Below are 14787 nucleotides of genomic sequence, written 5' to 3'. Positions count from 1 at the left end.
CTCTGACCCTGTGCTCCCTGAGTCAGGACAGATTGCCTTGTTCAGTAATCATTACAGACTCCCTGCTGTTTTCCATCAATGAGAGTCATGGTTTTGGAGAAGTATATCCCCAGGGTAAATTTATCAAGAGGTGGTAGAACTTCTAGGAGGTTGGACCTCTAAGGGAGTTCATTGAATCGTAGTATAGGTCCCCTTCAAGGGAATTGTTATGGCTCTAACCCCTTCCTCTTCCTCTTTTGCTTCCTAGCTGTGAGGTAAACAGTTTGGCTCTGCCACGAGTTCCTACCATCTTGTGTTGCCCAAAACAAAGTGGCCAGTTATCATGGACTGGAACCTCTACATCTGAGCCACAGTCAACCTTTTCAGCTAGGCATGGTGGTACACACCTGTCATCCCATCACTTAAGAGGCCATGGCAGGAAGGTTGCAAGTTTGAGGCCAGTTTGAGTTACATAGTGAATTTCAGGCTCTCTTGAGATACATAGTAATAAGACCCTGTTTCAAATGACTCAGCAAATGAGTGAATGAGAAGCATACCAGCTTTCACATGAGTTGGTTATCTCTGCTATTTCATTTCAGTGATAGAAAGCTCCTCACTCAGTGGGTGAATGTATCACTCAATCTGACCTAACCCCAAAATATTACATTGAGGTTTTTAACTACATTATTTACGGAGTGTTTTAGATATTGATAATCACAAATGCATTATATAAATTGACTTGTTTAATCCTTGCACCAACTCAATAACAGAATGCTGTCATCATATTCAGTTTATAGTTGAGAAAACTGACAGAAAAGAAGAGGAAGGACCGCTGGGCTGGGAGTTTGGCCTAGTGGTTAAAGTGCTTGCCTTGCATGCACGAAGACCCGGGTTCAATTCCTTGGTACCATATACATACAAAAAGCTGGAAGTGGTGCTGAGGCTCAAGTGGTAGAGCTCTAGCCTTGAGAAAGTCCAAGGACAGTGCTCAGGCCCTGAGCTCAAGCCCAGGACTGGCAAAAAAAAAAAAAGAAGAGGAAGGACCGGGAGTTTGGCCTAGTGGTAGAGTGTCTGCCTAGCAAACACGAAGACCTGGATTCGATTCCTCGGTACCACATACATAGAAAAAGCCAGAAGTGGTGCAGTGACTCAGGGTAGAACACTAGCCTTGAAGAAAGCCCAAGGACAGTGTTCAGGCCCTGAGCTCAATCCCAGGACTGGTTAAAAAAAAAAGAAAGAAAAGAAGAGGTAACTTGGCTAAAATTACCCAGGCATAGCCAGTAAGTGGCCAGTCCAGACTTTGAACTTGAACAGTTGGTCTCCAGAGACCATTCTCCCTCCCCAAAAATAGCAAAGATCATTGGTCATTTTGTTGCAGGGACAGAAAGATAGGCTGAGGATGGTCTGCAAGCCCAGACCTGGGATTTCTCAGCTGCAACCCCTGGAGTCATGAGCCTGGTCATAGTACACCTCCTGCAGCCTCGGAACGTGAACTGGTGAGTGTGGTCACATGGGAAGTCACAGCTCTGGTCTGTGACAAGATGCCACTGTGACAGAGCCAGGATTTAGCCATCCCCTTACAGCCCAGAGAGCAGCTGCCACGGGTAAAAGGCAAGGTGGAGGCCAGGCAGGCAACTCACTTCCTCATAGCCACTTCAGCGCTCATCTGAGTCCTGAAGACAACTTCTTAGATATGGCATCCCAGAATTTACAGCCACCCTAGCTCAGTGTCCATTTCCAACTTCTGTTCCGGGTACTAAATCGTCAACAATCTACTATGCGCAGTCTATGCCCTTTACAGCATATTTTGTTCTCGAATTTATTTTGGGGGTGGGAGGGACAACAGGTGGCTAGGTTCAAAAGAGATATTTCTTCACTTGAGGACTCAGCTGAGTGGCATTTTCCATCCGGACAAAGCAACTGAGTACTAATGCCAGAACATTCTAGAAGGGATTCTAAATCTAGCATTGAATCGAGTTCTGATATCCTAGAGGTTTAGAAAATAAAAATCATGAAACTGTAATCCTTACATATGGCATCAGCTTTATAGTAACAATAAAAAAAAATCATGTTCTCTAAAATGGACAGATCATTCCCTTAGAACTCAGTACTTTCCATTCCAGCTAGCGTTTTAAATAGTTTTCCCTTACTTTGGTGCCTAAGAGTTTGCTAGTCTGCATAGCCACCTATTTAGTATCGTGTCAGTGGCTCTCCACGGATGGTCAGCATTCCCCTTACTCAGATGCTCTTATTTCCTGACATGCACTAGTCTCTAAGGCTTAATGGCAACACAGAAATGTCTAGCCACACACTGGCATCTCTGTTTCTCTCATACTCACGATCTTTCTTCACATCTATTTTTAGTTTTCCTGGCTCGAGCTTCTTCAGGCCACTGAAACACAAGCCTCATTTCTTTCGCTCCCTCTGCCACGAATGCTGCTGGTAGGCAGCCCCCAAGTAAAAATTGCTTCGAAATCCTTTCGTGCTCCTTCCTTAGGAAAACCTGTGGCTTTGGGATCGTGGCCAGATAGCCTTCTGATGGGCCTTAAGCCTGGGAGTGGCCATGGACATTTTTTCCCTCAGATGACAGAATTACGTCAAGTTCCCCTCTGCAGTTGCTTCCTTTCCTTACAGGTAGCTGTGCTGTGTTTTCTTTAAAAACCTCTTCCTTCCAGATTTGCCTGCCATGCCGACTGTCATTAGCCCATCCGTGGCCACATGGACGAGGGCTGAGCCCAGGTCTCCAGGGCCACTTCCCCACCCGGCCCAAGGCCAGACCACCGAGGCTGGGGGCGGACATCCAGGCGGCATCTATTCAGCCATCATCAGCCGCAATTTTCCCATCATCGGCGTGAAAGAGAAGACATTTGAACAGCTTCACAAGAAATGTCTAGAGAAGAAGGTTCTTTATCTGGATCCTGAGTTCCCGCCAGATGAGACGTCTCTTTTTTATAGCCAGAAGTTCCCCATCCAGTTTGTGTGGAAGAGACCTCCGGTGAGTAGCTTACTGGTTACTGATTGAGGTTTTGCCCTCTGAGAAGTTCTCCCACTCAGCCCCTCCCCACAGGCAGCTCAGCTGCACACATGGGCACTGAGCACTGCACACATGGCACTGCCAACAGCCTGCTGGGCTCTGCCCGCAAGTGTGAAGAATGGACAGGAGGGTCAAATCTTAGCCACCTTACCAAACGAAGGACAAGAACAGGTCATATGCGCTCCCTCCCCCCCTCTCTCTCTGCCCTCCCCTACCCCATCCCCTTTGTAAAAGTGGTTATAGGGGATAGAAGTGGTTATAGGGGATAGTGGTAGAGTGCTTGCCTAGCATGCATGAAGCCCTGGGTTCGATTCCTCCATACCATGTGCACAGAAAAAGCTGGAAGTGGTACTGTGGCTCAATTAGTAGAGCTCTAGCCTTGAGAAAGCCCAAGGACAGTGCTCAGGACTGCCACACACACACATCCACACACAAAAGTTGGTTAGAACTCAGATTGATTTATCCTATAAAAATATATTCCCTGGGCCAGGAGCAGTGGCTCAAGCCTGTAACCCTAGCTACTCAGGAGGCTGAGATCTGAGAATAAAGGTTCAAAGCCAGCCTAGGCACAAAAGGACCTGAGACTCTTATCTCCAATTAACCTCTAGAAAATGGGAAATGGGGCTTGGCTCAAGGGTAGGGTGGTAGCCTTGAGTGGAAGAGCTCGGGGACAGGGCCCAGGCCGAGTTCAAGCCCTATGACCCTTAGTACCACATAAGCAGAAAAAGCCAAAAGTGACACTGTGTTTCAAGTGTTAGAGTGCTAGCCTTGAGCAAAATAAGCTCAGGCAGGGACAGTGACCAGGCCCTGAGTTCAAGCCCCAGGACTGGCAGTAAACAATATATTCTGGGGGCCGGGAGTTTGGCGTAGTGGTTAAAGTGCTTGCATAGCATGCATGAAGACCCAGGTTCGATTCCTTGGTACCATACATAGAAAAAAGCCGGAAGTGGTGCAGAGGCTCAAGTGGTAGAGCTCTAGCCTTGAGAAAGTCCAAGGACAGTGCTCAGGCCCTGAGCTCAAGCACAGGACTGGCAAAAAAAAACCAAAAACCAAAAAACAATATATTCTGCACAGTCCCGATCTATTCTCTCTGTTTACATATCCTGCATGTTTGTAAGATTTCTTCTAAAAATGATGATGCTCTCTTCAGTTTGCTAGTGGCCATGAAACACAAAAGCCATAGGAAAATAGTGGCAGGCATAAAATACTATGGTTAGGGCAATCCTAACTTTTTTCCAGTCCTGGGGCTTGAACTCAGTGCCTGAGCACTGTCCTTGGGCTTTTTCAAGGCTAGAGCTCTACCACTTGAGCCACAGCACCACTTCCAGCTTTTTCTGTGTATGTGGTACCAAGGAATTGAACCCAGGGCTTTGTGCATGCTAGGCAAGCACTCTTCCACTAGGTCACACTCCCTGCCCCTAACATTTGTTTTTGTCTGCATTCCTTACCAGCATGCACTGATAAGTGTGTGACAGAGCCCGGATAAAAACCTGTTCTGTTTGGGAACTCTTCCGTCCTCCAGGTTTCATTTGTAGAGATCTTCCAGAAGGAAACTATGTTCTCTGACTCCTTTCTCTAATCGTTCCTCTAGTACTACTCTTGTTCTCAATAAAATAAATATTTTGATCGAAAGTAATCAGAAACCCAGTGCCAGTGGCTCTCGCCTGTAATCCTAACTACTCAGGAAGCTGAGATGTTAGGATCACAGTTCAAAGCCAGCCTATTCAGGAAACTCTGTGAGACTCATATCACCAATTAACCATCAATAAACAGGAAGTAATGCTGTGGCTCACAGTGGTAGTACAATAGCCTTGAGAAGAAGAGCTCGGGGACAGAGTCAAGCCCTGAGTTTAAGCCTCATGAATGACAAAAAATAAAACAAAACAAAACAAGGGGCTGGGAGTTTGGCCGAGTGGTAGAGTGATTGCCTAGCATGTTTGAAGACCTGAGTTGGATTCCTCAGTACCACATACATAGAAAAAGCTAGAATTGGTGCTGTAGCACAAGTGGTAGAGCTCTAGCCTTGAGAAAGCCCCAGGACTGGCAAAACAAAATAAAACAAAACAAACAAGAACAAGTAATCAGACTGACTATAGGTGTCGCATAGTGGTGAAGCTGTTGCTTAGCATGCTAGGCCCTACATTCAGCCTCCAGCAAAAACCAAGATAACAAAGGAAAAAAGAGAAAAGTAATCACTACAGGAGCAGTGAGAGCTGGTACCTATAATCCTAACTACCTGGAAGCAGAGATTGGGAAAATAGAGGTTTGAGATCAATCCAGGAAAAAGTTTGTAAGACTCCCTCAACTCAACAACAACAACAAAAAGCTAGATATGATGGTTCATACCTGTTATCCTAGCTATTGCTGAAAATATAAATATGAGGATCAAGGTCCAGGCTGGTTAAAGCAAAAAGCAAGACCCTAACATGAAAATAATCAGGGCAAAAAGACCTGGAAGCATGGCTCAAGCTGTAGAGCACCTGCTAGCAAGCACATAACCCTGATTTCAAACCCCAATACTGCCAAAAAAAATAAAAAAAGAAAAGCATTTATTGGCCATCTCTTAATTTCAGCCACTGTGTTAGTAGCTGAGAAATAGGCAGTCAATAAAATCAGCATGTTTCTGCTCTCTTAGAGCTTACAGTCCCTGAGGGAAAGGTGAACAATGTAGAAGAGTGAGTTAGGAGTCAGTCTTGCAGATGCATGGGGTCAGATCTCAAGAACAGATCATCTAGTGTGTAGAAAGAAACCCTTCATGATGAAACAATGTTAGGCTGAAAGCCAGTATTGGCATTAGCCATCTTTTTCTTTATTATGCTGAGGTGGAATGCTCAAGAGCTATATGTGTGCCATAAGGGCTGCAGTTCTCTTTGATGGTTCGTTGGTAAGTCTGTGATGGTCATGAAGGCCCTCAGAGAACAGTGCAATAGGCTAGTGGTATACCTCAGCGATAGAGGGCTCGCCTAGCACATATGAGGCCCTGGGGTCTATTTTCAGAACATTCAAATCACTTAATCCCCCTACTCAGCTGATGTCCTACTGCCAGAGATCTTAGACAACCACATCCCTGTTAAAATGTCTTCTCTGGTACAGCCCCTCTCTCCCCACACGGCCTTCAGGATCTGTATCTCTTTACCTGAGATTCAGGCCCCTTTGCCACTAGCCCTGTACACCTGGCTAGCCTTGTCATCATCCTCTTTCCCTGGACCTGACACACTGGGTAAGTGGTCTTCCACCTGGCCTACACCTTCAGACCACTATGTACTTTTTTTTTAATAGAGTCATAGGTTTTTATGTCTATGTAGTTATGTTTATATTTCCAATACCATGTCCATAGCATTGGGTATGCAAATACACTATGTACTTTTTAATGTCATCATTTAAATATTGAGAACTTTATGAACTGTATAATTATTTCTTGGAAGAATTAACTTCAAAAATTACTTTCAGCCATGACAGTACCCTGTAATGTTAAAAATACTATTTCAAATTTTAGAAGACATAGGAATCCTAGACTGGGAGGGTGGCCTACTGGTAATGTGCTTGACTATGCTCCGGCCCCGCTAGCTCCGGCCACCACTCGGTTGGGCTCCGCTTGCTTGCTTTCGCTCTCTGTCGCTTGTTGCAGTCTCGTCTCTGCCACTTCCGGCTTGGTTGTGTATGTGGGATACTGAGGAATCGAACCCGGGTCCTTGTGCATGCTAGGCAAGCACTTTAACCGCTAGGCCAAACTCCCGGGCCCAGCCCTAGTCTTTAGAAAGCTCAAGGACAGTGCTTGGGCCATGAGATCAAGCCCCAGGACTGGCAAAAGGAGAGAAGAGGGAGGGAGGGAGGGAGGGAGGGAGGAAGGGAGGGAGGGAGAGAGAGAGAGAGAGAGAGAGAGAGAGAGAGAGAGAGAGAGAGAGAGAGAGAGAGAGAGAGAGAGAGAGAGAGAGAAAGGAAGGAAGGAAGGATCTTAGAAAGGATCTTAGTTTGGCGCTGTTGACTCATACCTGCAATCCTATCTACTCAAGAGACTAAGATCTGAGGATTGAGGTTCAAAGCGAAACCACACAGGAAAGTCTGTGAGATGCTTATCTCCAGTTAACCACCAGAAAACCAAAAGTGGTTTGTCACATGAACAAAAAGAGCTCAGGGATAGTGCCCTGGGCTGGAATTCAAGCCCACAACTGAAAAAAAATCTTTACATAACAGAATCCAAGCCATGTGCCTGAATGCTCCAGGGATCTCAGACCTAAGGATGGGCCCCAGGGACCTGCGTTTTACGCAAGCATCTCTGGTGACTGATGTTGAAGTGCAAAAACCAGGCCAGCAGAGGTCAATGAGCAGACAGGCTCGACTCACTCCTAGCAGACAGCCTGCTGGCCTGAGTCTTGCTTCACCTCCCTGATGCTGTCTGTTGAAGCATGGTGAAATTTTGAAAAGGCTAAGCTTCCTTGGTGATAGTGCCAACCCACATTTACCTCCCTTCCTCACCCCCCACCTCTCTGCCATAAGAGTTCTGGATGAGCAAAAGGCATGTCTGCTCACTGTCTGGAACCTAATTTAACTGGGGCTTCCCTCCAAGATCTATCATCCTACCCTCGGAGTTCTTGTTCCACAGAAGAGTCTCTAAAGGGCTAGTGGAGGTTTTTTGGGGGGTGGGACAGGGACATCAGGAGAATGAAGGCTTCATTACCCTCAGACAAAGGCTTGGAGCAGATTCCTCCTATGCATTCAGCAGCCTGTATAGGATTCGTGTATACAGCATGTTTAGAAGGCCCCATGCTATATCGCATTGACTGCCACTGTCAAAGGCATGAATGCCTTTTGCTGAGGCAGGGTAAGCTCTCCATAACTGTTTTCTCTTTTTAAAGAAAGAGTCCCAGCAAGGCTGTTGGAGGTGCCCTAAAGGTCTAGGGGCCACTGTGGTCTGTCCTGGGGCCATCCCTGGCTCCCTCTCTGCCTTCCCTGGCTCCCTCTCTGACTTGCATGTATTATCCCTAGACCATGGGCTCAGGGGCCTCCAGCCAAAGCTGCTGACTCTGACCATAGCCTTTCTCTGGACTGTGTTCATTCGCATCTCGCTGCGGAGGGTGGAGGAGCTGTATAGGCGCTGCACCATTCACCAGAGGATTAGGCTTGGGCTGAGGGTGCAGCCGGAGAAAAGCCACAGCGAAGGCCCAGCACCACTCCCTGAGTGGTCACTATGCCCTACCTGCTCCCAGGATTCTTCTGTGACCGCGTGATCCGAGAGAGGGACAGGAGACATGGAGAGGGGACTGTCACACAGCCCCTTAAGTTTGAGGGGCAGGATTTTGTGGCTCTGAAACAATGGTGCCTGGCTCAGAAGTGCCTTTTTGAAGACCGTGTCTTCCCAGCAGGTGTGCAGGCCCTGGGCTCTCATGAGCTGAGCCAGAAAACCAAGATGAAGGCCATCACATGGAAAAGGCCAAAGGTAGGGGATCAAAAGGGAGCAGGAAGTCAAGTGGTCCAGAGTTGGAGGCCATGGCTTTCCTACTCTGAGGAGGTAGCTCATCAGGGTTTTTACCCATATTACCCCCTACCCCCCGCCCCAAGTACTGTCCTTCTCCCTCCTGAAACTGGAGGCAGTTTTTCCCTATTTCGACTAGAAGTTATTATAAAACTTTATATGTCCTGAGACTAGAAATATTTTTAAGACAGCTAATGCACTGACTTAAACTTACAGTAGGTTAATAATGTATAATCTGGTACCATGGCTGTCTTTTGAAAGCAGGAGTCTAGAGATGGGAGAATGGAGGGCAAAGAGTACCTGAGGCTCAGTTTCAATAAGAGTCCCACCGAAAGTGGTGAACAGTAAAAAAAAAATGGGAGGCTGGGGATTGGCCATGACTTTCCATCTATGCTGACTCGTTAGTACACGATCAACTTCTGTCTCAGCGGAAAAGTCCATGCTGACCCACCAGGCGCCTTGCATGTGAAGCAGTGTGCTCCAGGCTGTCCCAGGAAGGGATGACAGAGACAGCAGAAACAGGCCAAAGTGCTTAGTCGTGTGTTAGCCACAGTCCCTCTTCCTAGAGGAGCTGGACTGGCCCCTCTTTCTGTGTTAGAGTGGACAAGGAACTTCCAAGGGGCTGTGTATGGTCCACCCAATGGATATACTGGAGGGTCTGAAAAAAAATCTTTTTTTTTTTTTGCCAGTCCTGGGCTTGAGCTCAGGGCCTGAGCGCTGTCCTTGGACTTTCTCAAGGCTAGAGCTCTACCACTTGAGCCTCAGTACCACTTGAGCCTCAGCACCACTTCCGGCTTTTTTGTATGTATGTGGTACCAAGGAATCGAACCTGGGTCTTCGTGCATGCTAGGCAAGTACTTTAACCACTAGGCCAAACTCCCGGCCCTGAAAAAAAATCTTTACATCACTAAACCTCTTGATTAAGTGACCTTTTAATTTTATACCAATTATCAGACTTACAGAAAAGTTGTGACAATTGTATGAAAAGGTGCCATCTATAGTAGCCATTTACCTGTGGTTTTACTCTATATGGCCTCCTTTAACTCTGATCAAGTATAGCTCAAAATATTCTTTTTTTTTCTTTTGCTAGTTCAGTCCTAGGACTTGAACTCAGGGCCTGAGCACTGTCCTTGGGCTTTCTCAAGGCTCTACCACTTGGTTTTTTTCTATGTATACGGTACTGAAGATTGAATTCAAGTTTTTTTTTTTGTTTTTTTTTTGCCAGTCCTGGGCTTGAGCTCAGGGCCTGAGCACTGTCCTTGGACTTTCTCAAGGCTAGAGCGCTACCACTTGAGCCTGAGCACCACTTCTGGCTTTTTTCTATGTATGGTACCAAGGAATCGAACCCAGGTCTTCATGCATGCTAGGCAAGCACTTTAACCAGTAGGCCAAACTCCCGGCCTGAATTCAAGTTCTTGCACTTGCCAAGAAAGTACTCTTCCACTGAGATAAATTCCTAGCCCTTTTATTTTCTATTTCTTTATGTAATCACTTGAGTGATTGGTTGATTGCAGTGCTGGAATTTGAACTTCTAGGCAAGCAGGTAAACACAAGTAACAACACATATTTATTTTTTTGTTTTGGGTTATGATCCAGTATTGCTTTAGTTCCTGTGGTTAAAAAAATGAAGTAGATTGTATATAGAGATTCTCTTCTTGAATAACTAGTTGTTAAACACGTCATTTGAAATATGATGTAAAAATCAATGTTAATAAATTCTTTAATTAAAAAATTAAGTAAAGAATTATGTTGTTTTCATATTTTATGCCCTAGAATGTGATCTGTCTCAGGGACATATTACATTTGAGAAGGCTCTATTCTTCCAGTTTTGGATGGAGTCTTCTTTTAATGTCAGTTCAATCAAGTCAATTGATAGACTTCAGTTTAACTATATTCTTACTGATTTTCTGCCTGTTTGATCTGTGCTTACTGAAATCTTAACACTAGATTTATCCTCCTCTCTTTTCAGCTCTATCACTCTTGGCCCTTTTACTCTTTGAAAGCACATATCAGATATACTATTTGGGGAAAGTTATTTTTCAATTCTAGGTTTTAGTATTTGTTCATTTTCTTTACTTCTTCAGAGATGGTACTAGTAGTTTATCCTGACCTTGCATGCAGCTCTGCAATAAGAGGAGGGCTGGGGTGTGGTAGAGCTAGGCTTCCCCTCAGTAGGAGAGAGGCATCCCTGAGTGTGGGAAGCATCTGTTCTCTTGGGTATATTGGACAGCTGGGTAAAGATGTAAGGGGGGAGTGACAGAGAGTGAGCATTGTAGAAATAGCAAGGTTTCTTGAAGTTGCAGAGAGTAATGTTAAAACCAAACCAAACTGAAAAATCCATACTTATATAATAATATTTATTATTTACTTATTATTCCATATGAAACAATCTTTATTATTTAATCTGTAATAAATCTGTATTCTTGTTATGTGTTTTATAATCGCTTAATTATTATAATGCAATTATATGATAATTCTAATTAAAAGAACATGAAGGACTTTTGTTATCTCCAAACAAAATCAAGAGCGCCCTCTGTTGGTTTCTGTGGGGCTACACAGAACCTAGTACCTAGGCTTGAAAGTTGCTGTTGCCTAGTGCTGTGCTGGGTGAACTTGAGCAAATTATGTGCCTGACAACAGATGGCATACCACACAAAATTTACTCTCTGCTTCCGGAGCATTCAAACCCTTTGTAAAAGTTTTTCTTCCCTTTTTTTTTTTTTTTTTTTTTTGGTCTGAGATCAAGACTGAAATTCCGCATCTGACGCTGTCACTCTTCGGCTGGAACTCTACCACCTGAGCCACTCTTCCAACTCCACAAAACATTCAGATCCTATGTACTCTGGGGCATATGCCAACTCTAAATATCTAAGTTGTCACATCTTGGGGAGAAAAAAAGATACGTATCCTCTTTCTGACATAACAAAGCAAAAGGCATGCTTTTACTTTTTCAGGGTTGTGAACTCAGTTTGCCTACTTAGATAATATCAGTGTGGAGGAACAGCATGCAACAGTGAAAAGTAGGCATGCTCTGGCTTCTACTATTTAAGGTTCCCCAATCTCTTTGAGCCTCAGTTTTCCTCTGCTGCCACTCCTCCTGCTCCTGCTCCTGCTCCTCCTCCTCCTCTTCCTCTTCCTCCTTCTCCTCCTCCTCCTCCCGCCCGCCCTCCCTCCCTCCCTCCCTCCTCCTCCTCCTCCTCCTCCTCCTCCTCCTCCTCCTCCTCCTCCTCTTCCTGGCTTTTATTCCAGAACACAAAGGCCATGTTGAAATCCCCACCCCCGCTGAAAAATGACAATAGTATCGAGTTCACAGGGCTGTTTTAAGGACTTGGATGAGTGGTAAAGTTCCTGACACCTGGTACCAGCACTACATAATGGAATCCAATAAATGATAGCTATTATTAGTATATGGCCTGACTGTTTCCTTTGTGTTTCACAGGAAATTTGTGAGAACCCCCGATTTATCATCGGCGGAGCCAATAGGACTGACATCTGTCAAGGAGATCTAGGTAGGAAAGTCCTCCCACTGAGGACTGCCAGTTGACTCGGGTGATGAAAAGGTGTGGTCCTCCCTCCGGGAAGTAAAGAGACAAAATGCATGTCTAATGCACCCAGCAGCGCCATGATGCTCATTGGCCCAGGTGATGGTGATGGCGCTGCTTCTTTTCCTATTTCCCATTAGCACATTGTCTTGTGTCACATATGTCACATGGAGACTCCAGGACACCAACACACACTCAGCATTGCAAATTCCTGCTTTTAACGATCCTCCTCTTCCTTCAAACACAGCTCTGTGACTGGGTACATGGAGAATCTATATCCACACACAAGATGCAACACTAAAAAGGGAAAAAAACACTTTGTGACAAACTCTGGTCTCCAGTGCCCCAGGACAGCTCCACAAAGATGACATTTACCACATGGGGGAGCATCCAAGCTTCTGTCTGCTCCTTCTCTCGGCTGTCCTACCAGGCCTTCTCTCAGCCTCTTCACTTGGTGCAGACAGCAGAGGAGCTCTGCAAAGTACACTGGGAGACACCATCAACAGACCCAACTTAAAACGTGAAGGAAAAGGTCTTTCGCCCAACACTAACTGAAAAGCATTTGGCTTGCCTGACTCCAGGGGAAGAAGAGAAGGTGTTGGATACCCAGGTTCTTGCACCAGAGAGAAGGTTGCCCACAGGCCCTGCACCCTTTAACCAATACACAGCTTCCAAGGACAGACTGACTGCTCCAGAGAAAGGAGCAGGAGGATGGCCTTGGGCAGGTCTCGGCCTCCCTTTCTTCCTTCATTTACTGTGGAAGTTAACTCGTCCTTTAAAGAATGAATAAGTGTATGACTGTATGAGGTATATTCCCTAAGTGTACACACACACACACACACGCACACGCATGCACACATGCACACGCACATTCACAGTGTTCATACCCTTACTATATACACTACTTTGATGGAAGGGAGAGGCAGGGAATAAGGAAATGTCCCCATTGAATTCCCTTGCCAGCAATGCCCTGTTGTAGGGCCTCTCGCTACACTGGTTACAGGGCAACCTCCTAAACTTCCTTCAGGTACAGAGCTGCTTAGCCGAGGGTTCTCTGCACACTCAGTCTTCCCTGAGGTCAGAAGGCTGAAGCCACAGAGCAGGAAGAAGTCAGTTTGCCTCACCCATCACTCTTTCGCCATGGAGGCCTAAGAAGGACATGAGTTTCTTCTGCAAAAGGTGCGGCGCCCGGCACCCCTGACCAGCAGGGAAGAACGGACACCACACGAGGATCCTTCTCGATCACGCTTTATTAATGAAGAGCAACTCGTTTGAAGGGAAGGCTTGAAGCAGAGGGGCGCGGGGCAGGGAAGTGCAGCTGCTTATATACAATCAAGGAACGCGGGACTTTTTCCATTGGCTGCTGTGCTGCTAAGGTCTTTTTAAAACTCGGGATTGGTCAGGCCTCTGACGTCATACGCGCAGACGTCATACGCGCAGACGTCATACGCGCAGACGCAGCGGAGCGAGCAAAGGCTCTGCACTCACACACCCACTAAGGGGAACTAAGAAATTTGTATACAATGAGCGAGGCAGGGGACAGGCGCCGTCTTGGCTGCTCCGGCTCCCCACATCTCCCCCTTTCTGTTTTAACGCAGCAGGCCAACATACCTGTTGTGAAGAGAGTAGAGGTGCTGTCCTCCAAAGTAAAACTTGAGGTCCTACTCTAGAGGAGTGACCCAGGCGGCCAACCCTGGATCCCTCCCCTCCAGGTCCTCTTTTCCCTTTGTGGAGATGGGCTAGGGGCGCAGACCCATATGCTGACGCACATGCTCTCCCTGACCTGTTAGGGTCAGGAGTGGTACTTTGTCCATCATTTCACAACTCTTGACTGCCTATACTCCTATTCCTCGTGCAATAGACTAAGGTCTCGAGGGTGCAAAGGCAGTACAGGGCAGTTTTAGTTGGCCTTTAAAGCTGCAAGCCAAATTTTGGGGGAGTGTCCCTGCTCCAAGGCAGTGAGTGCATGAACAAGCATTGCTCTCTCTCTCTTATTGCGAGACCTCATTCAGCAGAGCAACCAAAGGCTAAAGACACAAAACCCAAAACAAACTGCAACAAACATTCACAGGAACTGGAACAAATGTAGGCAACGGCTCCAGCATTGACTCAATTTACACTCTATGGCAGAACAATTTAAAATAATCAGAGCGACCCAATTTTTGAGAAACCAGCCTAACACAGAAGGACAGATTTTTTGACAGGGTAAGGCATAGGGAACCTTGCAGTCCTAGGGAAGTTGCAAGGAAGAATTGGTGGCACAAAGGGGAAAATGGAAGAAGCATTAGTCACAGGCATTGGTAATGGAAAGGTCTTCATCACTGCCCACATCGTCCTTTCCTTGTTGCTTTTTCCCTTCTGTCTCTTCATCCAAAGTCGTGGCAGCAGAAGAATTATTAACAGGATTATTCCCAGGATTTTGTTTCGCATCATCCTCTTTAGGCGTTTGATTTTCCTCCAATATCCTTACGAGGCGCTGCGGCACCCAATGGGGGGATTCCTGTCCCTGTGGAAAAACACAAACAGCTCCCCTGGATCTCTGAATTACAGGATCCGGTCCATACCATTTGTTATCGATAACATTTTTCCACATTACTTTTTGTGTGGGTGGTATTGCCATTTTTCCAGCATGCCGATCAGCAGCTGATTGTCCATTGTCATCCACTGTTACATAATTTAAGGTAAACAGTGCAATGGCCAGCCTTTCTCTGGGGGAGGCATCTCGGCCTATTCCCTCCTTTTGTTTAAATAAAAGTTGT

At 46.1% G+C, this 14787-nt stretch overlaps 2 protein-coding genes across 2 annotated transcripts in view; both read left to right on the top strand.

Annotated features, from left to right (window-relative positions):
* The window catches only part of Ganc (glucosidase alpha, neutral C), a 45199-nt gene extending 43755 nt beyond the window's left edge, over positions 1-1444 (top strand). The window contains exon 24 of the mRNA XM_090318537.1: positions 1358-1444. Within this exon, the coding sequence (XP_090174663.1) occupies positions 1358-1371 (14 nt within the window). The 3' untranslated portion in view covers positions 1372-1444. The remainder of the gene's footprint in view (positions 1-1357) is intronic.
* The window catches only part of Capn3 (calpain 3), a 35297-nt gene continuing 21895 nt past the window's right edge, over positions 1386-14787 (top strand). The window contains exons 1-3 of the mRNA XM_090318548.1: positions 1386-1475; positions 2655-2974; positions 11926-11995. Coding sequence (XP_090174674.1) covers positions 2666-2974; positions 11926-11995 — 379 coding nt within the window. The 5' untranslated portion in view covers positions 1386-1475; positions 2655-2665. The remainder of the gene's footprint in view (positions 1476-2654; positions 2975-11925; positions 11996-14787) is intronic.

Source organism: Megascapheus bottae, chromosome 25 (assembly GCF_031878675.1).
Source record: "Megascapheus bottae isolate mThoBot1 chromosome 25, mThoBot2.hap1, whole genome shotgun sequence".
Classification (NCBI taxonomy): domain Eukaryota; kingdom Metazoa; phylum Chordata; class Mammalia; order Rodentia; family Geomyidae; genus Megascapheus; species Megascapheus bottae.
Note: the sequence above shows the minus strand (reverse complement) of the source record. Positions and strands in the feature narration are given on the sequence as shown.